The sequence below is a fragment of the Saccopteryx bilineata genome, chromosome 3 (genome assembly GCF_036850765.1).
Source record: "Saccopteryx bilineata isolate mSacBil1 chromosome 3, mSacBil1_pri_phased_curated, whole genome shotgun sequence".
Lineage (NCBI taxonomy): Eukaryota > Metazoa > Chordata > Mammalia > Chiroptera > Emballonuridae > Saccopteryx > Saccopteryx bilineata.
The window spans coordinates 292,674,642-292,697,494 of NC_089492.1; the positions used below are offsets into that span (position 1 = coordinate 292,674,642).

Below are 22,853 nucleotides of genomic sequence, written 5' to 3' on the forward strand. Positions count from 1 at the left end.
TGCAGTCACTCAGTTGGCACAGAAAGTCAGAAACTTGCACTGCAGTTGAGGGCATCATCCTGCCGGCTGAGGGTGGAATCCAGGCCTACAGAAATGGCCAGGGCTCTCTGAATAGGAGGTGTACAGAGGCGTCACAGAAGGTGCCCCCCCCCAGCCCCATCCTGTGCACCACAGATCCACTCCCTGAGGCCTTTTATGGGGCTGTTTGACAAGGAGTAAAGTATTCTAAAGAGACTGCAGGACTCAGTTTACATTTGTTTTACTGTATTTTAAAGTATGGATGTTAGTAGGGAAGACGCAGAGGATGTGCCTGGTGGGGCTGGGGGTCAGCAGTACCGACTGCCCTTGGGACTGGACTGGTCTGGTGGCCCCAGATAGTAAGTAGTGACAGAAGAGTGGGTATCAGAAGATGCAGAGGATCACTGGGGTGAATCTACCCAGGGGAACCTTGTTTGTCCCCATCACAGCACGGAAGGCCCCCATCCAGAAGCAAGAGGAGGCTTCCTGCCAGTGCTGTCCCCAGGATCCTGAATGCCAGGCTCTGGTCCTCTCAGAAGGAGCCTGTAGCTGGAAGACAGGGCCACTGTCCCTGGCAGGCACTGCCCCCACACCGCCAGCTGAGCGTCCTGCTTAAGACTACCTTTCCTCCCACCAGCTACTGACCACACACAGCGTCCACCTTCCAACACTCCTCCCAACCCTTTCTGCAGATCCTGTCTTCTCTAAGGAAGCCTTTGGGACCTGGCCAGAGCCAGCTCCTCCTCTGCCCCCATTCACCTTTCTATCAATATCCTAGACCTGAGTGGCCAGTTGGACCAAGCTCCCGATGCCAGCTCTCACCCCAGAGGGACTAGCCCTTCACATAAATGGGAGGTCCGGCTCTGCTCAGCCGCCCTCCTGTCCTGGGCGGGGGTGCCTGTCCTGGGTCTGATGTTCTCAACCCTCACCCAGACTCCCTATCCATCTCCCTGCGAAATTCTACCCAAAGGACACCACCGAGTGCCCAGCTCTGGGCCAGGTAAGGGAGGGGTCACGATGGCCAGTGCTGCGGCCAGAGCTGCAGCGGAGGGTCATCAGGCCGTTGAGTCAGGCTCCGGCCGCGGGGAGAGGACTTAGGGGTCACGTCGAGTCGCCGCGCGGCAAAGGCCCGGCCCGCACCCCCAACCCCCAGGACAAGACCCTGGTTTCGGCGGCGGGCGCCTCCCCCACTGGGATCGGGAGAAGGGGCCCTCGATGGCGCGGGGCGGTCGGCTCACGGCCCTCGGCCCCCGGCCCCCGGCGGCGGCGGGGGGCGCGGGGCGCGGCTGCGCTCGCTGTCCGGCGTGCAGGCCTTGGCCGACAGTGCCCTCTCGCGGCCCGAGCGGAAGGCCGCAGTCACGGTCACCAGGTATGCGGTGCCAGGCGCCAGGCCCTGCAGCGTGGTGCTGTTGTGGCCCGCGGGTACGTCCACGCGCTGCGCCGCCCCGCCCCGCAGGGGCCCGAACTGCACGTGGTAGCCAAGCGCCGCGTCGGGGCCCAGCACTGGATCCCAGCTCACGCGCAGGCTGCGTGGTCTGACATGCGAGATGACGATGCGCTCCGGTCCTGCCTCTTCTGGAGGGAGGGGAAACGCCTGTGAGGCGCGGCCCCCACCCCCTCGCCCATCACTGAGCGCGCCCTCTACCCGGGCTCCTCCGCCCGCGACCCCGCGACCCGCATCCGCGCCTCACCTGGTAGCGTGCGCACCCGCAAGTGCTGCGGTCTCACCGGCTGTACGTTGGACTCGGGTACCAGTGCCACGTCGTAGTCCGTGTCGGGGTGCAGGTCAACCCAAGTCCAGCCGGTGGCGTTCCCCAGCAGCTGCTGGCGACGCACGGTTCCCGGCTCCGCGCTAGGTGCCAGCTCCAACACGTAATAGCCGGAGTCGGCTGTCAGCAGGGCTGGCCAGGCCAGACGGAAGCCGCTGGACGTGACCTCAGAGGCACGCAGCTGCTGCGGCTGCACAGCGTCTGCAGGTGGTGGAGGAGGTCAGGGAACCAATGTCACCTACTCACGCCCAGTCAGGGGGCCCTAACTGCTGACTTAGGGAAGACACCCCCACACACACAAGATCGACATCTAATTCAGGGGTAGGGGCCACTCATCAGGGAGAACCACAGAATAGGAACGCTGGGAGCTAGCCCAGCAGATGCTAATAATACGCAGACCAGTGACAGGCCTGGGGAAAGTTCAGGAATGTAGTCCCCCAACTTCTGGCCCCATCAGAAACTTCCCTGCTGCCTCAGTCCCAGCCCCAGATGGCTGGGAAGCTATCTCAGCCACCTCCCACTCAGTCCAGTGGCCTGGACAAGCACAAGGTCCCCTTAAAAGTGGCAGGGCCCCAGGTAGTGTCTGAGAACAGGGGACTAACCCCCAACACAGCCAGAATGGCACAGAGTCTGGGGTCAGCTCTGGACCCCTTACCTCTGGATTGTCAAGGCAAATGGGCGGATGGTGTGGACAGGAAATGGGAGGCCACTAGGGGACGCCCTGAAGGGTGGTGGACATGTGATAACCCCAGGGAGCTGCTGGACCTGGGGTCGGGCATGCTCTCTGCCTCAGGTCCCCAGGAGAGTATGACCCCCAAAGCGGGATTCCCCAAAATGTGTATTACTCCTGAGCCATCTATGACCATGTTGGCGGTATGGCTAATACATGTCTGGGCAAGGTTAAGCCCGTTGTGATCCTGTTGCTTCCTTCTCTGATGCTGGGGGCCCCAACTGCCAGCCTGGCACTCACTCTCCTGCCCAGCCCCCCCACCTCACAGACCTACTCCCCATCCCAAGAGCCCCCACACTGCCTGACTGTCCTGCAGCCTTCGTTTTTTTCCTGTCCAGCTGCTTGCTCTTTCTCCTGCTGTCCTCCAGGCCCAGCCACAGTGGTTGACCTGGAGTAACCAGGAGCCAGGTATCCCTGGAGGAGATAGATCTTCAGAAGCACCCTGTACCCCTCTACAACCCACAATCCAACCCCTTCCGGTTTGGGATGGATGATTAACCCACAGGCGGAGACTTGGGAAGAACCCTGGGGTTTAGTGGCATCTTTCAGTGGCTATAACAGGCCGAGCCAGTGACCAGACCCTTCATTTCCAGCCCTGCCTCCTGTGGGTTGGCTGGATCAGGGGTCCAGAAGAAAGTCTGCAGAGAGCTACTAGCAAATCTGCTTAAAGCCTTCTAGCTGTCCTCACCCAGGGGGGGCAATGGAGGGAAGGAGAGCCCTAGGGAGCTCCAAGCGCCAGGCATGTTGGACCCTGGCACATATACAGGAGCACCTGCTGCCCTCCTGCAGAGTCCTCAAGCTTGGAACCTCCTTCCTCTTCCTCTCCACTTAGCTACATTCCACCAGGACAGCCCTCGGTCCCTGGGTCCACAACAGGCGCCCCACATCGTGAGGCCTTCAGCAATGGGCTGGGCCCCTCAGAAAGAACCCCACCTGGAGTTGTTTCCATAGGCCTTCCCTGTCCCTTCACAGCCCAGGTAGTGGGGCATCTCCCTGATGAACCCCTGGGAATCACCCCTATGTTGCAGCCCTGGTCCCTGCTCCAGATACACAAGTTCCTCCTAAAAGTCTCACCCCAGCTCTCTTCCTGGATTCTAGCTGGGGTCCCCACCCCAGGCCCTTTCTCTTCCCACCTACCGAGAATGGAGCCCCTCAGCTCCTGGGCGATGATGTGCAGGTCATCCACATCCACAAAGTGCAGGTGCTTCTCAGCAGGGGCTGAGGCGGCTGCCGACAGCTCCAGGAGGTTGCCTCGGCCAGTACTGATGATGAAGACGGTGACACCCAGATCCTTCAGCTCCTGCATGGGGGGTCCCACGGGGTCGCTGGAGCCACCATCTGTCACCCACACCAACACCTTGGGGACTCCTGGCCGGGCCCCTGCCGCTTCAGCAAACAGCTGCTCCTTGGCATATGCCAGCGCTAGGCCAGTGTTGGTGTCACCCATGAGCTGGGTTGCAGCACGTATGGCATCCTGGACATCTGCCCCTGAACTGTGTTGGTTGAAGGGGAACTCGGTGTGTGGCTGGCTGCTGACATGCACCAGGCTGGCACGGAGGGCCCCAGGGCCCAGGGGCAGTGGGGCTGCCAGCTGTCCCAGAAACTCCCGAACTCGGGAAAACTCATAATGAGACACGCTGGCTGAGCTGTCCAACAGAAAAAGCAGGTCGCCTTGGGGGGCTGGTGCTGGGAGTCCTGGGGGAGAAAGGGAGGGTTCAGCCCCAGGTGGCGGCTCCCAGACAGCCCCACACCCATGGTAGAACCCCCAGGGTTTGGGCTTTCCCTAAGCTGGCACTTGCCTTCACCCAAGTAGGGCCTGAAAGCCTGCTAAGTCTCACCCCAAAGGTCCTGGAGGTGACATCCAGGGAGCAGAGGGTCCTGAGCCAACAGAGGTCTACATTCTCAGTGGGTCCCATCTCTGAACCCTGGCCATGAATCTGGGGCATTCTCTGGGCTCATATCTCATCTGTAAAGGAAAGCTGACTCCTCCAAGCCCCCACACACTCCATTTCCTCAGCAGATGGCAAGCAGGCTGGAGTCAAGGGTCCTGGCCCAGTGCTCAGGAGTGGCAGGTGGACCCGCTTGGGCAGTGAGGGGCTGCTCCCTCAGGTTTGTCCTCCAAAGAAGCACCCCCAGGCTGGAGTTCAGCCATAGGGCTCAGCCTCCAAGTAAGGCACCAGGTGGGACACGGGGCAGTGGGGCACAAAGCAGCCGGGAACACTGGGGGCGGAGATGGAAAGATGTGGGAGACAGAGCACTGATCACAGCCCCTCCCACAACCCAGATGGCCAGGCTGGAGCTCTAACCCCACTTACAGATGATGTCACCCCTCCCCTGGCCCCCATCTTCGGCTCCATCTGAACCCAGAAAGCAAATTACCTGATGCAGAAGCCTTAGGATTCCACCAGCACCTCCCGGGCCTCCCTCTTCCTCCCCGCACCCCGGGAGAGGAGATGGGCCCCTCCACCACTGGGCCATGGGCAGACAGGAGCTGGCGTGTCTCCATTCTGGTCTGGGCCTTGGGGGCCTCAGTTTTCCTTAATTCGGTGGGGCGACTCCAACCTTCTTGTCATCCCTCTTCTAAGGGTCATTCCAAGGAAAGGGAAACTGAGGCAGGGACAGTCTCCTTGACAGACACCTCCCCCTCCTGTCCAGGCCCCACCATCCGGCGGAGTTGCCGACGGGGCAGACGGTGGCCTCCACGTCCCGGCACTCGGTCGAGCCGCCTGGGGCATCTGGGTCCGCCCGCCACAGGTGGGTGGGGTGCCCTGCCGGCCACCCCCGCCCCGCGGCCGCGAGAGGAGAGCGATGGCCCAGAGCGAGCAGTGGGATGTGAAGGGGGGCGCCGGAGCCCGGCCCCGCCGTCCGCCGCACTTACCGCGCTCTGCGCCGCTCCGCGCCAGCGCCAGGCTCAGGGCCAGGACGAGCGCCGTCCAGGGTAGCATCGCGCGCGACGGAACCGGGCGCGCTTGGACTCGGCTCGCCCCTCGCTGGCTGGCTCCTGGGCAGCAATGCGCGCCGCCGCAAGGGCTGGACCCGGGCCCCGCCCCCCAGAAGCCCCGCCCCGGTGCGCGCACTCAGCCGCGTGCTGAGACGCACAGACTGGGGCGGGGTGGGGTGGGGGAGGCGCGTGCCCAAAGGTACCGGGCGCGCGCGCACAGACTAAAGTCTTCATTTTGGGCTGTCAGACTTGGCGTCCGCTCTGCCCCCTGCTCCCAGCCAGGAAGAGACAGGGGTCCACCAAGCTGGGTCATCCCCAGGCCCACTGCCCATGTCTTAGCAGTACTGGGAGTCCCTGAAGCCAGGCCCAAGAGGAGCCAGAGGGTGTGAGAGGTTGGGGTGTGACACCGATAACAGCGTGCCCATAACAAGGTTCAGCTCTGGCCTCCACTGGGTCACAGGGCTGGGGGAGCGGGAGTTGTCTGGGGGCTGGGACATGTGTTCCCAAGGACTGACCAACAGGAATCGGAAGGGCCTAACTTAGAGAAGATGCAGGGCATTGGACATAGCACAGAAGCCTGAGACACTTGAAGCCTCTAACGTGAAGGCTGACTTTTTGGGGGATGCAAAATCCCCAACCCACCAAGCTCCTTGGCGGAAAAGGCATGGGATCTGGGAATGGCTGGTTCAAGCCCCGTCCAGTGTGACCATACTAGACTTATTGCTGTCCCTCTACACCTTGCCCCTTGAGGGGCCCAGATCCTGGGCTGAGGTCAAACTCCACACCTGAGGACAGACCCTCAGCAAGCCATTGGAGGGACACGCTGGTGAGCCTTGCATGCTTTGCTAGGCCAGACCAGAGGTAGCCAGCTGCAGGGGGCATCCTGAGAGGCACTTAGCCCCCCAGGGCAGATTTCCTGCCTTTAGGTGGGGTGGGGCAGTGTCCCCAGGAGATCCCGAACCCTTCACTGTTAAGACTCCTCCCTGTGGGGTAACCACTGCCCTATCTCCCAGCCACTCCCTTCTGCTGATGCGGGCACAGGTCCCCGTGGGCAATTCTGCCAGGATGTTCCCTCCCTTCCCACCCTCCCAGGGGATGCTCTGCGAGGAAGATGAGACTCAATGGTTTTCCTTCCTCCCTTTCTGGCAGGTGAGAAGCCGGCAGGCAGGCTGAGCTCCACTTTGCCTAAAAAAGGAAGCAGCTCCGTGGAGCCTGAGGAGCTGGGGCAGGAACAAAATGAGAACTGTGTCCCCGCCGCCCCCACCCCCACCCCTCCCCGGGAATCTTGGCAGTGACCATGCTGGCTTAGCTCCACAGACCTCAGCCCTCAGCGGGGACCAGAAGCTGCCTGGTGCTTCCGCCTGGGCCCTGTGGGGGGAACATTCGGCTTGAGCCCCCAAAGCCCAGGGTGTGCTACCCAGAGGGGCCCCACTTGGCCTCTGGCTCCCCGGCACACAAGTCTAACAAGGGCTGCTGGGGAGATGGAGTTCATGAGCAGAGGCCAAGGTCAGGCAGGAGCAACAGCCGGAGGAAGCCCAGGGGGCCCTGGGGCTGGCACACCCATGTAGACACATATAAACACTTCTTGGTTCCTCCTCCATCTCCCTGGGTACCCACCTGCCGAGACAGCGAGCTGGGCCATGGTTGGGTCCCCCCTGTGGCGAGGCAGTGGCTTTCCCACTTGTCCTCCACTCCTACCCAGCGGACGGGCCCACAGTCACAGCAAGGCTTGTGCTGCAGGACTGATGGGGAAGTTTCCGTCCCTTTTGGAAAAACTGAGCGGGTCTCCTTGGCTGGGACTCAAGCCCTCGAGGAAGCAGCCGCCCTACTGCCTCCAGCCTAGCATCAGAGAGAGACGGGATGGGAGGCCTAAGTTGTCAGCCAGGGCCTCTGCTCAGCCTTCCCCTGAGCTCGGCCACCTGCCCTGGCCGAGAACTCATCCTCAGCTCTTCCCAGAGTCACTTCTGCTGCTCACGCTGAGCTCCAGCCCGACCCCAGGAGACTCCCCCTGCCTGGTCATAGGCTTTGCTCCCAGAGATTCCAAGTCTCATTTCTTTTTTTTTTTTTTTTTTTTTTTTTTACAGAGGCAGAGATAGACAGGGACAGACAGACAGGAACAGAGAGAGATGAGAAGCATCAATCATCAGTTTCTCGTTGCGCATTGCGACTTCTTAGTTGTTCATTGATTGCTTTCTCACATGTTCCTTGACCGTGGGCCTTCAGCAGACCGAGTAACCCCTTGCTGGAGCCAGAGACCTTGGGTCCAAGCTGGCGAGCTCTTTGCTCAAGCCAGATGAGCCCGCGCGCGACCTCGGAGTCTCGAACCTGGGTACTTCCGCATCCCAGTCCGACGCTCTATCCACTGCGCCACCGCCTGGTCAGGCCCAAGTCTCATTTCTATGTCCTGCAGCCCCCCCACATACTGCTCTGGAGAGACATGGGCAGACAGAGTCCCTATGGAGCTAGGGGTCAGCCAGGGGTGTAATGGTCAGGGCCAGGGCTGAGCTCGCGGCAGACGCCAGAGGAAGCACAAATATAATGGTCCGGAAAGCTCGTCTCTGAAAAAGGCAGACTGGGAGCAAGTGGGGTGGGGTTAGACAGAGAAGAACAGGGGCACTGGAACACAGCAGGCCCTGGACCCCAGGCCTTTCCCTTCCCCTGGCCTGCTTAGTCCTGGTGTCCTGGCCTTGGCCCATTTGGGAGCCCCCGTGCATCACTTCCCAGAGCTGGCCAACCCCGCCTGTCTGTTCACAGGCAGGTGGAGAGGGTTCCGGGAAACCGGGAAGCTGCTCTGCAGGCACCGCCCCTGCCCCCACCGGATCCTAGAATGCTCCCTCCTCCGCACAATCCAGGCCTCAGCGAAGAAGGGCCTTTTGTCCCCAGCTCACTGTGGTCATGTTGATCCCAAGAAAAAGGGCAGCTCCCCAGGGCCTCTGACCTCACCCCTGACCCCTGCCTAGGACTCTCTGCTGGGTCTGAGGGGCAGATGGGCCTGGGCTCTGGTCCTCACTATGCGGGGGTGTGCCCTTCAGCTGTTTTTTATGGTTTTATATCTACCCACCCACGCATGGGACGTGGGGTGGGGAAGAAACAGGAAAGGGGGATGGATGGCTGCCCTAGGCCTGGAGCTGGGATGTGAGACAAGCTAAGGCCCCCTGACTCCACCCCACAATAGTAAGTGGGACACAGAGAGTAGCAGCCAAGAGCAGCAAGCAGGGCACAGAGGCCCTTTCTGCAGCCCACCCAGCTGCCCCACTCGAATATTCTTCTAGACTCAACCTGCCTGTTTGTGGTCAGGGGTGTGCCAGAGCCTGAGGACCTGTCTGGGGGTCTGCAGGTCCCAGCCTCTCCCTCCCCAGGAGCCCAGGTCTGCACCCTGTGGTGCCAGAGCCGAGCTTTACCCATTCCCCCTGCCAGGGTGGCAGGGAAGATGGTGGTGGGGTGGGTAGCCTGGGTGTGGGGTGGGTGCCACCCCATCTGCATTCAGCCATCCTCTGTGCTGAGCCTGGCCATAGGCAGATTCTGCAGAGGGCACATGCAGGTGCTGGACACAGCCCTCATCCTCCCAATCTGTCAAGTTAGAAGGGGAATGAATAGTGGTGTGCTTTGCAAAGATTCTTGTCTACTGATTTTCCCCAGAGAGGGTGGGGCCATGTCAGACCAGGAGCTACATACAGGAAGTGCTAAGACCCTGGGGTGGGCACAGGCAGGTGTGTATGAGAGCAGTAAGGAAGCACTGAGCGGTGTAGAGAGGGTGGACGTGGGCTGTAGGGCCTTCTTGGGGCAGCTCAAGAATCATGGGTAGGGTGGGGCTGATGCCACAGAGAGGACACCTGGGTAGCCGCTGTCAGAGGAATTAGAGAGAAAGGCAAGCATTCAGACAAGCTGAAACTCTTGGGTTTTCAGCCTGTGCAGGGAACTAACAGTAGTGTCCTCCAGAGGTGGGACCCCTAACTTTGGTTCCCTCTGCTGGAACCTTCTGTTACAAGGAGGTGACCACTGTACCCTGCCCTGGTCCCAGGCAGGGTACAGACAAGTTTGCATGGAGAAGGAGAGAGCAGGAAGGTACAGACCTGAGTTAACACCTTGGGGAGGGGGACTTCCCAGAGGTGGGAGTACAGTCCAGGGCCGAGCGGGGGAGCTCTGTGCTGGGCAAAGGTTAGAGGCAGAGATCTGTGGGGTCCCAATGGGAATGGTCCTGCCCAGGCAGGGGAATAGAAGGGCCAGGATAGGCTGTCTGAATGATAGGCCTTGAGGAGGGGGAGTCTTGTGGCTGGAGGGCCAGGGCCCTGCTCCTCTCTTAGCCCAGACACCCCACCCCCTTACAGGAACCTGTCCAAATGGTGGCAGATGAGGAAGAGCACCTAGGACACTCAAAAGAATGGAAGGTTCGCCTGACCTGTGGTGGCGCAGTGGATAAAGCGTCGACCTGGAAATGCTGAGGTCGCTGGTTCAAAACCCTGGGCTTGCCTGGTCAAGGCACATATGGGAGTTGATGCTTCCAGCTCCTCCCCACCTTCTATCTCTGTCTCTCTCTCTTCTCTCTCTCCCTTTCTCTCTCCTCTCTAAAATGAATTTAAAAAAATAAATAAATAAATAAATAAATAGATAAATAAAAACCATTAAAAAAAAAAAAAAAAGAATGGAAGGTTCTCCTGAGCCTTCCCAGACCCTGGGGCCTGTTTCTGGTTCTCTCTGCTGGGTGAGTCCCTGATCCCAGCATGCAGTGTCCCAATTTACCTGACAGCTGGCCCTCTAAAAGCAGATCCCAAGGCCCCTCTGTGAACCTCCCACAGCCCCCCACAGGTGTCCTTCTGCAAGTGGGTGGGGCAGAGCCCGGGCTGAGACAGGACTTCCCCCGAGGCTCAAGGCTCAGGGGTGGCCTGTGACACTGGGACACACCTTAGGAATCCTGCAGGCTCAGGCAGTTGAGCTCTCTACCTTGCTCCCCACCCCCACCAGGCCCAGCTGTTTGATGACTCCAGGGCCAGCGGATCCTCAGGAGAGTCCTCATTCTAGACGCCGGCCAGAGCTGGCCCAATCCTGGGCAGGAGGGGAAGGAAGGCGGCCTTGGACCAAGGGAAGTTAGCCTTGGCAGCTGGGCGGCTGGCCAGGCTCCTGTCTGACTAGGAACAGCATCAGGGCTGGGCTCAGACAATTGGAAAACCCCGAGAACTCCTGCTGGACCTGAGCCAGCCACACAGCGGGCTCTGCTCAAGGCCATGGAACGAGCCCTGACCCTGGTCAGACCCAGAACCGTGAGCTGCCATCTTTGGGCACACCTGAGATCTGACTCTGCTGACCACAGGCAGAGTCCAGTTGGCCACATGGTGTGCTAGATACTTTAAAAGGCTTTTCAGCTACCACGAGGCTCGGGACAGATTACAACAAGCATACATTTTTAATACACTGCTGGGCTTACAAGGAAGTAAATATCTTCAAGTTCCCTCCAAAATTAAACACTGAAAATAAACAGTGGAATAGTGAGCAGAAACCCAGGAATATGGAGGAAAGTGGACAGGGAGGCAGTGGATTCTCTGGACACAGGGTGGGGAGCCACCCTGCAGTCAGGGAGCCAGTGTGGCACTGCACAGGTGCCACCAAACCAGGGCCAAACGGGCCCCAGGCTGCTGGTGCCTCCAAAGAGAATTCTCTGGAGAGAAGTGACCTCAGAGTTTTCACAGGTATGGGCTGAGGAAGAAACACTAGCCAACTTTCAGAGAAACAATGTTATTAGTGAGAATCAGAAGAAATAACACATAACACAGACCCTCAAAGACTGACACACTGCAATGGTTAGGTAGAGAATATAAAATAACTGTGAAATGTTCAAGAAATCCAAGCTGGAATCCAAACATCAAGCCCGCCACCAAGAGACCATCAAAAAATTACCTGATTGGAAAAGGAAGCGAGCATAACTTTTAGTTATCGTAATTTAAAATTAAGTGGGTGAGTTAATTGGCAGATTAGACTCAGCGATTAGATCTGAAAGAATTGCCCGGAAGGCAGCAGAGAGAGACAATGAGATGGAAAATATGAGAGAGATGAATTGACATAGAGGTCAAAGGAGAGGGTGAAGCTTTTCCCAAAATGAACATGGGATCAGAGGCAGAATTCAAGGGATATTGGTTGAGAACTCTCCAGAACTGATGAAATATATAAATCCCTAGGAACGGGAAACACTGTGTATACCAAATGGATGATTAAGAACACATTCCATGACTAGAAACAAGCTTAAAGCATAGAACAGAATGCAGAAGACAGAGAAGATCTTAAAATTATCCAGAGAGAACAGACTGAGCCTTTACTTTGGTGCCTATTTTTTTTTTTTTCTTTTCATTTTTTCATTTTTCTGAAGCTGGAAACGGGGAGAGACAGTCAGACAGACTCCTGCATGCGCCCGACCGGGATCCACCCGGCACGCCCACCAGGGGCGACGCTCTGCCCACCAGGGGGCGATGCTCTGCCCATCCTGGGCATCGCCATATTGCGACCAGAGCCACTCTAGCGCCTGAGGCAGAGGCCACAGAGCCATCCCCAGCGCCCGGGGCCATCCCTGCTCCAATGGAGCCTTGGCTGCGGGAGGGGAAAAGAGAGACAGAGAGGAAAGCGCGGCGGAGGGTTGGAGAAGCAAATGGGCGCTTCTCCTGTGTGCCCTGGCCGGGAATCGAACCCGGGCCCTCCGCACGCTAGGCCGACGCTCTACCGCTGAGCCAACCGGCCAGGGCCTTTGGTGCCTATTTAAACGCTAACACTTGGGCACTAGCTGATCCTTAACTCCTGCCTCAGACTAACCTCTGACCCCGGTCTCAGGCTGAGCTCTGACCTTGGTCACATGGTGAGTCCTGATCCCGGTCGCAGGCTGAGCCCTGACTCTGGTCACACACTGAACCCTGGCCCGAGTCTCAGGCTGAACCTTGTACACCCTGGTGCAGCTGGCCATTGCTGAGCTTCTGGAAACATGTTCCCTGGTGGAATGTGGAACTCTCACCACCTCTAAAACTTGCTGGAAGCTCCCTGGGGCCCGCAGGGGCTGTCCTTTGTGAGGAGCAGGAGCCCAGGGCAGCCACAGTGGCAGAAGCCAGAAAGGCTACCTTTCTCTGAGCCTGGCCACTGTGACCCTTCTCCGAGAGCCATCCCGCCTCCCTGCGGGCTTCTCAGCCTCTGGGGGAGTCCAGTGCCACCTCGCGGCCACCAGGAGCACTGCGCACGAGCCCGAGGCACGCACGCGATTTCCTTGGCCAGACCTGGGTACAGACCGCGAACTCGCCGGCCTTGAGCCATCTTATGGGAGTCACGGGGAAAGAGAGGAGTTCGGGGTCCTCCAGGGACCTGGATGTCTCAGGTCCTTTAGAGGGTTTCCGGGGTCACACCCAAGCGCAGAGCTGCTTCTCCTCGTTGGGGTGGCGTTCCGAACGCCCCCGGTCGCTGGACCCTGGGTGGCGGCGGGGTCCGGGGGTCCAAGTAGGGGGCGGCAGCAGCGAGCTGAGGCGCCGGGCCAGGCGGGCGCGGGCGGCCGAGGCGAGCACCAGCAGCGGAGGCAGCAGGAGGAAGCCCAACACGATGAGCGTCGCGGAGCTGCGATCCGAGAAGAGCGCGCGACACGTGGGGCTGGGCGCCGGGTGGACCTGGAAGCGGTGCGGGCGGTCAGCAGGGGCAGGACCTGGAGGGGCGGGCCAGGGAGCAGGTGGACCCGGACGGTGCAGGCGGTCAGCAGGGGCGGGGCCAGAGGGGCAGGACCCGGAGGGGCGGGCGGGGGAGCAGGTGGACCCGGGCAGGGCGGGGGAGCGCACTGCCAACCGCTAAGCCAGGGGCGGGGCCTGAGGTATGGTGGAGACCCCGGCTGGAGCCAGCTATGGGCCTGTCATTTCTGAGGGGATGATGGGAGATGTGGAACCCAATGGGTTCCACATGACCAGAGTAGGAATCCCTTGAAGGGAGGCTCAGAGAATTCCCTTCCTTCCCCGCGGTTGCCTGACGCCCTGCTTCCCTCCCTCGCAACCACTGCTCTTCCATGGCCTTTCTCCATGGTGGCATCTGACCAGAAGCCCCGAACCCGTGGGTGTCACCAGCTGGCGTCACCTGCTCTTCAGTGGCCCATGTTCAGTCCCACGCCCCTGCCTATGCCTCTAGAAAGGGGATATGGGAGCACATGGGCTTACACCCTCCCTGCCCCGGACCAAAACACAGCCCATTGCACATGGGGACATTTAGCCCAGGGCAGGAGGGGTCTACCATGAGCTGTGTGTCAGGGGTGAGGGGTGGGGGAGGGCTGTGGATTGGTGACATCTGACATCTCCTCCCACCCTACCCAGCTGTCCAGGTCCTGGTGGCCCCTGGTACAAAGCTGGGAGGGAGGCCTTAGGGGAGGGGAGAGATTTGTCACTACCACCCCCAGTGGGGAACAAAGCCCTTCTTCTGCTGTGGCTGATGGGGGAGGGTTTGGCAGAAGAACTGCTCTCCAGGCATGGCACACATGTCTCTGGAAACAAGGAGTCCATGCCAGAAGGGGGAAGATTCACCTTCAGGCCCAGGGCCCTGAACTTCCATAGGACCCCACTCCCCAGTGATCCCAGCCAGTGCCCCAACCATGGAAGGGCCAGCTCACCCTGGAGTGACACAGGAATCCCAGGAAGATGATGGCGGCTGCTGGCATCAACACCAGCAGGAACACGATCACAGGCAGCAGCAGGTGGAGCAGGAGGCAGGCCAGAATCCGGCTGGGCAGCAGCAGGGTGTTGAGGTCTCGGGCAGCCAGGTCTGCCCACCCTGAAGACATCAGGGCTGATGCTGGACGGTCAGGACGCCTTCGGGGCAGCATGGGTGCTGTGTCTGAAGTGCCCCCTCCCTCATCCTCCTCTGTCTCCCTCTCCTGCTCACTCATGCTCTCTCAGACAATGGGCCTGGTGGCCTACAGCAGGAGTCAGACAGTGACTGAGACTTCCGAGCTCAGCTCTAGGGTTGCCAGGTCAGACCCCTTCTCAGATCCCAGCGGCCAGATAATGGACCTTGCTGGAGGGCAGGACCCCAGGCCAGGTAGGTCCAGCCCTGTCCATCAAGTCTCCACGGTCACACCCCTACCTCAGTTTCCCCCACTGCTGGGTTAGATTTCTCTTTGCCAGGCAACTACAGCTCTGGTTGTGGCCAGCCTCTGTAGCCAGTTCCTCTGTGCTCTGGTCAGGGCTTGCCCAGCTGTCCCTACGACCTAGCACTGGGGCTGTCCTCCTTCTTTGTCCCGCCTTCTCCCCCTCCCAACTTCCCCCCACAATGATGTCATCTCATAGGTCTTGACTCTGACAACAGCCCCATCAGGAGCTGTCATGTAGAGATTACCATCCATCCATCCCACTTCCCAGCCCTAGCCCTTGCTGGTCCCCTCATCTCTGAACCTGGCCCCTCTCAGCCTCCACAAAACAGGGAAGAGGCTGGTGCCTACATCCTCGGGCTGTTGAGAGGGCACGTGGGACCCAGCACAGAGTTGGTGCACAGTAACAGCAAGCACCATGACAGGCATCCTTGTTGGGGTCCAATCCATCCTGGAAACTGAGAGCACAGATTCTGTTATCTCAAGTGGGGAAAAAGCATTCCCTGCCCCTCTGAAAACCCCAACAAATGTCCCCTAATATCACTAAAATACTCTTACCACTTCCCAGATCCCCAGATTTTCCTTGCATAATGAATTGACTCAAGCTAATGAACAGATTGCCTATGAGCTGAATAGGAGGCCATGGGCATCAGGTACTGATTTCCCTTTCACTCTTTGGCAGTTACCTTTTTTTTTCTAACGGGTTCCAGCTCCCTTCGGACACCTTTGAGTGGAGGAGATGACAGCAATAGTGGAGGCATGTTCAAGGAGCGCAAGGCTGTGAAAGACCCCATCAGGACAACAGAGGCTCCTCTGCAACTCGTGCTATGTTCTGTCGCTAGACACAAACACAGCTCACACATACCAAGATCTTATAGTAGCTATTTAACCAGACAGTGAATGTAGGGTAAAAAATGCTGTGGATGGTAATATTTGGATAGAGAGTACAGAAGGCAAAGATACCTGTCTCATCTTTCTAGCCCCACCCTCTCTTCAGATTGGTCATCAACAAACACTCATTGAGCTCCCACTGGGTGCCTGGCAGGCACGACTCTAGGCCATGTGGATTCAGTGGTGAGTGAAGCTGACAGAGGGGATGGCTCTGTGCAGGTGTCCTGATGGCCTTGCACAAACCTACAGAGGTCCCCTAGGCCATGGCAGAAGGTGGGAAGACTGCTTGACCTGTGGTGGTGCAGTGGATAGAGCATCGGCCCAGAACACTGAGGTCCCCAATTTGAAGCACCAAGGTTGGAGCATGGGCTAGTCAGCTTGAGCGTGGGCTTATTTACATGATCCTAAGGTCACTGACTTAAAGCTCAAGGTCACTGGCTTAAACCCAAGATCACTGGCGTGAGCAAGAAGTCACTGGCTCAGCTTTGCCCCTCCCCCCAGTCAAGGCATATATGAGAAGCAATCAATAAGTATCTAAAAAGTAAAGCTTTCTCCCTTCCTGTCTCTCTCTCTCTCTCTTTCAAATCAATAACATTAAAAAATAAAGCCTGACCTGTGGTGGCGCAGTGGATAAAGCGTCAACCTGGAAATGCTGAGGTTGCTGGTTCGAAACCCTGGGCTTGCCTGGTCAAGGCACATATGGGAGTTGATGCTTCCAGCTCCTCCCCCCCTTCTCTCTCTTTGTCTCTCCTCTCTCTCTGTCTCTCCCTCTCCTCTTTAAAATGAATAAATAAATAAAAAAGGCTTAAAAAAAAGGTTTAAAAAAATAAAGCATACTTTTGTGGAGTGATAAAACCCAATTGGGGACAGGGATGCCTCAGATTGGTGGTCAGGCTGGAGGGCTCTTCTGGGGAGGTGACATCTGAGCAGAGTGACTGAGGCTTATGGGATGGGGTCCGTGTGGCTTGGTGTTGAGATAGGGTCCATCAGTCTCTTGCCTGGAGACCCCATCCTGTGGACCTGGCACCTGGAAGTGCTGCTTTCTAGGGAGGTGGAGGAGGGGCCAAGGCTCTGTTGCTCCTCTTGTGTGTGTGTGTGTGTGTGTGTGTGTGTGTGTGTGTGTGTGTGTGTAGTGCTGGGGTGAGGGGTGTGGTGGGGACACAGGGCAGGGCCCACATGACAGACACATCCCTGGGAGCCCAAGGGTGGGAGCTGGGATGGAGCAACAGCCCCAAAGCTGTGCTGCCTTCCGGTGGACAGTCATAAGAGGCCATTGGACCACCTCTTTTTCCTGTCAGGGCTGTGGATAGGTGGCTTTCTCCAGGGATTGGGGTATGGGAAGGTAGGGCCAGCCCCCATCTGACCCACCCTGCCCCTGCTCCAGGCCCCGGAAATCAAGCTGACCCACCCTGCAGGCCTTACTCCGGCCCCTTCCTTCAGCACCATTTCCAGGTGCTTCTAGTCTCCTGTCCTAAAAATGCTGCCTTTGCCTGGCTCCCTCCTCCTACTGCCCAGCATTCTGCCCATCACCAGCTCCACTGACTTGCCTCAACATCACAAGGGGCTTCCTACCTCAGACTCCCTTATCTTTTTTTTTTTTTTTCCAGACTCCCTTATCCAGATTGCCTGGTTTAGGGAGGGAAGGGTCCCACCTCAACCTGTCTACCTCCCCAGCCTGGAATCCAACTATAGGCCAGGCTGCAGCTAGGAGGTGGTCTTAGTCAGCAGGGACAGGAGTAGAGGTGACAGGCAGGGTCTGAGGGAAGAACCCATAAGAAGGCATGTGGGTGCCTGACCGGACGGTGGCGCAGTGGATAGAGCGTCGGACTGGGATGCGGAAATACCCAGGTTCGAGACTCCGAGGTCGCGCGCGGGCTCATCTGGCTTGAGCAAAGAGCTCGCCAGCTTGGACCCAAGGTCGCTGGCTCCAGCAAAGGGTTACTCGGTCTGCTGAAGGCCCACGGTCAAGGCACATGTGAGAAAGCAATCAATGAACAACTAAGAAGTCGCAATGCGCAACGAGAAACTGATGATTGATGCTTCTCATCTCTCTCTGTTCCTGTCTGTCTGTCCCTGTCTATCTCTGCCTCTGTAAAAAAAAAAAAAAAAAAAAAAAAAGAAGGCATGTGGGTGAGGGGAAGGCAGACAAGTCCTGGCACATCAAAGGCTGTGTTCTTGAAGGAGCAGCGGTCAAGTCTGTGGGCGTGCTCCTGCTTGCCTGGCCTTTGTCTCCCTGGAGCTCTGGCAGTTGGCCGTGGAGGATGGGTGTTGGGGCAGGGGCTGTGGCCACCAGGCAGGGCCTCTGCTTAAGTTGCTGGGTAAACAGTGTGGAGAAGTGTCACTTATCCAGGCTTAGGAATCAGCTCTACTCCCCCATTCACCCACCACAGACACAGGCAACCGCAGCTCTAGCCTTCTGGGAGCAGACACCCCCACCTCCACACCTTCAAGGAGTTTCTTGAGAGGGCCACCACGTTGTGGCTGGACCAGCATCAGCATGGAGAGGCCCCCCGGCCAGCAGACAGAGTCCCTAGGCAGTCTCCCTCTGGGGGTAACTAAGAGCCAAGCCTAACTGGTTGCCTCCTGGGTGGGGAGGGGAGAGAATAGGGGGTTTCCACATGGGCCTGGGGACAGGTGGGCTGGGGCTGGCCCCCAGCCTCCAGCATTTATGCAGAATTCCTGTTCTTCCCAGATGAACTCTGGTTGCTCAGAGCTCAGGAAGCAGGACCTAACAGAAGCAGAAGCAAAGCAGGAATTCAGGTGGATAGAGCTGGGTTCCCAGGAGGTTCTGGGAGCAGAGGCAGAGGAGCCCAGTACCCCACAGGCCTGGGGGCGCCTGCTGCAGGCTGCGTGGAGCGGTCACCTGGGCCTCACAACACAGCTTCTGAGGCAAGGAGCCAGTGTGGAGGAGAGGTGAGCCTCAGGGCAGGACAGGGTCTCTTCACTGGAAGGGGGTGGGGAACAGAGGTTTTTTCTCTGAGCAGGAAAGGAGGGGGTTCCCTCATGGGTAAAGTAGCTGGCCCCTTCGCTAAACTGGGGAGGGAGGGCAGGGCCCCCCTTGCTAGTTGGGGCAGGTCAGGGTTTTATACCTGGGCACCCGCTGCCCTCGCCCATGCAGCTGTCATGCCTCACAGGGACAACGCGGGAAGGACCCCGCTCCATCTGGCCGTCCTGCGGGGCCATGTGCCCCTGGTGCGGCTCCTGCTGCAGCGTGGGGCGCCAGTAGGAGCCGCCGACCGCGCGGGGCGCACGCCGCTACACGAGACCTCCTGGCTGGGTCACTCGCATGTGGCGGAGCTGCTGCTGCGGCGCGGAGCCCCGACGGCGGCGCGCTCCGGGGCCGGCCTCACGCCGCTGCACTGGGCGGCCGCGCTGGGCCGAACGCTGCTGGTCGGGCTCCTGCTGGGCGCGCCGGGCGTGGGCTACGTGGACGCGGATGCGCGGGGCTGGACTGCGGCGCACTGGGCGGCCGCGGGCGGCCGGTTGCCGGTGCTGGAGCTGCTGGCTGCGGGCGGCGGCGCGGACCTGGACGGCGCCCTGCTTGTGGCTGCCGCTGCCGGGCGCGCGGCGGCGCTGCGCCTCCTACTGGCGAGCGGCGCGCGGGTTGACGCCCGGGACGGTATGGGGGCCACCGCTCTGGGTGTCGCCGCCGGTTTGGGCCACCGGCAGGTACGTTCCGGCCAGATCCCCAAGTAACTGGGCGGGTGTTGAAGAGAAGCCTTAGTGCCAGGGGCTGAACCATCCACCCGAGGTGCCGGGAGGGCGCAGATCTCTTGGGCAGACGGAGGAGTTGGGGAGGAACCGCTCAAGGCTGCAGGGCTGGAGGATGGGGGGAAGGAGTTGGCTGCCGGAGGCCTGAGCGCCGTCTTGACTATGTTCCGGGTTTGTAACCGTCTCAGGGAAGGCAGAGGAGGACGCTTGACCGGTCATTTGGACTTTATTCCAGTGACCGGCAGCAACAAATATTTATTGATCAGGCACGTGCTCAAATTTAGCCAGCCCCTAGACGGTGAGAGGGGCAGCAGGTGGTTGCAAGTCTTGGGTTTGATCTAAGGACGATTAGGGAGACAAATGGAAATCTCTAAGCAGGGCCCCTCCAGGGTGCTTATAGGTGCTGCCTCATTTACTAACTGGGAAAACACCGTAGAGAATGAGGTGGTTAGGCGATAGGCCAGATGAAGTCTGGGTCTGGCAAATGGAAGCATGGCCCCAGGCCCTCACCTGTCTGGCCAAGGCTGACCTCTGTCTTGTCTCCCCCCCTTCCAGGTTATGGAGGTGCTGCTTGACCACGGGGCAGACCCAAGCCTCAAGGATATACACAGACGCTCTGCACTCCATAGGGCTGCCACTAGTGGACATCTGACTGCTGTCCAGCTACTGGCAGCCTGGGGAGCTGAGGTGGACACTCAAGACTCATTGGGCCTCACACCCCTGCACTATGCCGCTCGAGGGGGCCACATGGAAGTTGCCAGCCACCTCCTGCACAGGGGTGCAAAGGTCAATGCTACTGGCTGGCTCCACAAGACACCCCTGCACCTCGCTATGGAGCGTGGCCACGGCCCCACCACAGAACTTTTACTGAGTCAAGGGGCCAACCCCACACTGAGAACACAGTGGGGTGAGGTGGCCCAGGACCTGGTGTCTGAGGGTGGTCTGCCCCAGGCATCAACCCTGGGGCAGAGAACAGAATGACTGCTAGGGGCACACAGCTATGGAGGTCTGAGCCTGCATGGCCAGTGCAGGGCAGAAGACTCCTGGCTCTCACAGCCTTGGGAGTGTGCCAGGCTACTCTTTTCTAGGCTGAGGCCACCTGCCTGGGTGGAGGGGAGGACAACTGAGACATTCCCGGAGGACAAGGAGACAGTGGCTTGAACTCCAGCAATGGGCCTAGGGCCTGACCTGAGACTGCCCCATGACTCCCGGGGGTGCATCACCTCTGTAGCTCCAGCCTTCTTCACCATCTTTGGTACAGAGACTGAGTCATGGCCATAGATTTCACAAAAACATAAGTTTCTCTCTCTCTCTTTTTTTTATGACAGAGACAGAGAGAGAAGTACAGAGAAAGGGATAGATAGGAAGAGAGAGAGATGAGAAGCATCAATTCTTCATTGTAGCACCTTAGTTGTTCATTGATTGCTTCTTATATGTCCCTTGACCGGGGAGCTGCAGAGTGAGTGACCTCTTGCTTAAGGCAGCGACCTTGGGCTCAAGCCAGTGACCTTGGGCTTCAAGTTAGTGACATTTGGGCTCAAGCCAGCAACCATGAGATCATGTCTATGATCCCATGCTGAAGCCAGCAACCCCGTGCTCAAGCTGGATGAGCCCAGCTTAAGCCGGTGATCTTGGGGTTTTGAACCTGGGTTCTCTGCATCTCAGTCTGACACTCTATCCACTGAACCAGCACCTGGTCAGGCTGATGGTCTCCTCTTCGTCCACCATGATGGTGTCACCTTCAGCTGCTCTCTCTGTACATGGAGGTGTTCTTACTGTGTGTTTTTTTTTTTAATTTTTTATTTATTGATTTTAGTGAGGGAGGAAGGGGGAGAGAGAGAGAGAGAGACAGGAACATCAATCTGTTTCCTCATGTGCCTTGATGGAGAATCAAACTGGGCACTTCTGTGCTTCCAGACAATGCTCTAACCCAGTGGTCCCCAACCTTTTTGGGCCGCGAACTGGTTTAATGTCAGAAAATATTTTCATGCACCGGCCTTTAGGGTGGGACGGATAAATGCACAAAATAAAATTATGCGACCGGCGTAAAAACTGTGGTATTTTTAAATACAATTGTCGAACTTACGAGACAAGTGTCAAGAGTGAGTCTTAGATGGATGTAACAGAGGGAATCTGGTCATTTTTTAAAAATAAAACATCATTCAGACTTAAATATAAATAAAATGGAAATAATGTAAGTTATTTATTCTTTCTCTGTGGACTGGTACCAAATGGCCCACAGACCGGTACCGGTCCGCGTCCCCGGGGTTGGGGGCCACTGCTCTAACCAACAGAGCTATCCAGTCAAGGCCTTACTGTGTTTTCTCAGATTTAGCATTTGTCTATTTGCACCCATTAATTACAGGGACAATCCCACAGCCAAAGTTGTTTACAGTTCTGTGATCCTGAGCCCACACACCCAGCTGATACTCCCTGCCCAAATCACCAGGGCCAGGTACTAGACAGCTAGAGACAGCCCCTCTACAGCAAGGCCCACTGGGATTTTCAAATAAAACAGTTCTAAAAGATTCTCCTGCCCTGCCTTGCCTTTCCTGCTGGAAACCCAGTAAAGGTTCTGCTAAATTTTCTCTCCCTCTTGCCTCCTCACTGATACTGGTCTCCCTGTGTCCCTGGAGTGTCCCCTCCTGTTGGGAAAAGTAAGTAATAAAAATCTTTCTATGGCATCCATCCCTCCATATTGCCACTCAGCCATCTCCATAAATGAAAATACCCTGGTACAGTTGAAACATAGTTTTCTCTGACTGCCCACTTCAGTACCGTCATAGAAAATCATTGCCTTTGCTCAATTTAAAAGTATACTTTGGGCCTGACCAGGTGGTGGCGCAGTGGATAGAGCATCGGACTGGGATGTGGAAGGACCCAGGTTCGAGACCCTGAGGTCGCCAGCTTGAGCGCGGGCTCATCTGGCTTGAGCAAAGAGCTCACCAGCTTAGACCCAAGGTCGCTGGCTCCAGCAGGGGGTTACTCGGTCTGCTGAAGGCCCGCGGTCAAGGCACATGTGAGAAAGCAATCAATGAACAACTAAGAAGTCGCAATGCTCAACGAGAAACTGATGATTGATGCTTCTCATCTCTCTCCGTTCCTGTCTGTCTGTCCCTGTCTATCTCTGCCTCTGTAAAAAAAAAAAAAAAAAAAAAAAAAAGTATACTTTGGGCCTGGCCTGTGGTGGCGCAGTGGATAAAGTTGACCTAGAATGCTGAGGTCACCAGTTCAAAACCCTGGGCTTGCCTGGTCAAGGCACATATGGGAGTTGATGCTTCTTGCTCCTCCTCCTTTCTCTCTCTCACTCTCATTCTCTCTTCTCTAAAATGAATAAATAAAAAAAATTTTTAAAAAGTATACTTTGGCCCTGGCCAGTTGGCTTAGTGGATAGAGTGTTGGCCCGGTGTATGGATGTCCACAGTTCAATCCTTGGTCAGGGCATACATGAGAAGCGACCATCTGCTTCACTTCCCCTCCCTATCCCCCTTCTCTCTCTCGTCCCCTCTCTCAGCCCATGGCTCAGTTGGTTTGAATGTAGGCCCTAGGTGCCCAGGATTGGGGTCCGAGTGTCAGGCTCAGGCACTAAGGATACATTGGTTGATTTGAGCACCAACCCCAGGTTGCTGGGTGGATCCTGGTCAGGGTGCATGTGGGAGTTGTCTATCTCCCCTCCTCTCACTTAAAAAAAAAAAAAGTATACTTTTT

The 22,853-nt window shown here is 57.8% G+C and overlaps 3 protein-coding genes across 3 annotated transcripts; 1 reads left to right on the top strand and 2 right to left on the bottom strand.

The window, feature by feature from the left end:
* Positions 1-243: 243 nt before the first annotated feature.
* Positions 244-5,556, bottom strand: VWA1 (von Willebrand factor A domain containing 1). Its single transcript, XM_066270702.1, has 4 exons — positions 5,396-5,556; positions 3,655-4,212; positions 1,710-1,988; positions 244-1,593 (listed from the first exon to the last, which is right to left on the bottom strand). The coding sequence occupies exons 1-4, from the start codon at positions 5,460-5,462 to the stop codon at positions 1,253-1,255; spliced, it is 1,245 nt and encodes a 414-aa protein (XP_066126799.1). The 5' UTR covers positions 5,463-5,556; the 3' UTR covers positions 244-1,252.
* Positions 5,557-10,875: 5,319 nt separating this feature from the next.
* On the bottom strand, positions 10,876-14,700 carry TMEM88B (transmembrane protein 88B). Its single transcript, XM_066265207.1, has 2 exons — positions 14,067-14,700; positions 10,876-13,086 (listed from the first exon to the last, which is right to left on the bottom strand). Exons 1-2 carry the CDS (start codon positions 14,340-14,342, stop codon positions 12,826-12,828), a joined length of 537 nt encoding a protein of 178 aa, XP_066121304.1. The 5' UTR covers positions 14,343-14,700; the 3' UTR covers positions 10,876-12,825.
* Positions 14,701-17,625: 2,925 nt separating this feature from the next.
* On the top strand, positions 17,626-21,303 carry ANKRD65 (ankyrin repeat domain 65). Its single transcript, XM_066265208.1, has 4 exons — positions 17,626-17,985; positions 18,127-18,347; positions 18,569-19,103; positions 19,701-21,303. The coding sequence occupies exons 1-4, from the start codon at positions 17,932-17,934 to the stop codon at positions 20,124-20,126; spliced, it is 1,236 nt and encodes a 411-aa protein (XP_066121305.1). The 5' UTR covers positions 17,626-17,931; the 3' UTR covers positions 20,127-21,303.
* Positions 21,304-22,853: the final 1,550 nt, after the last annotated feature.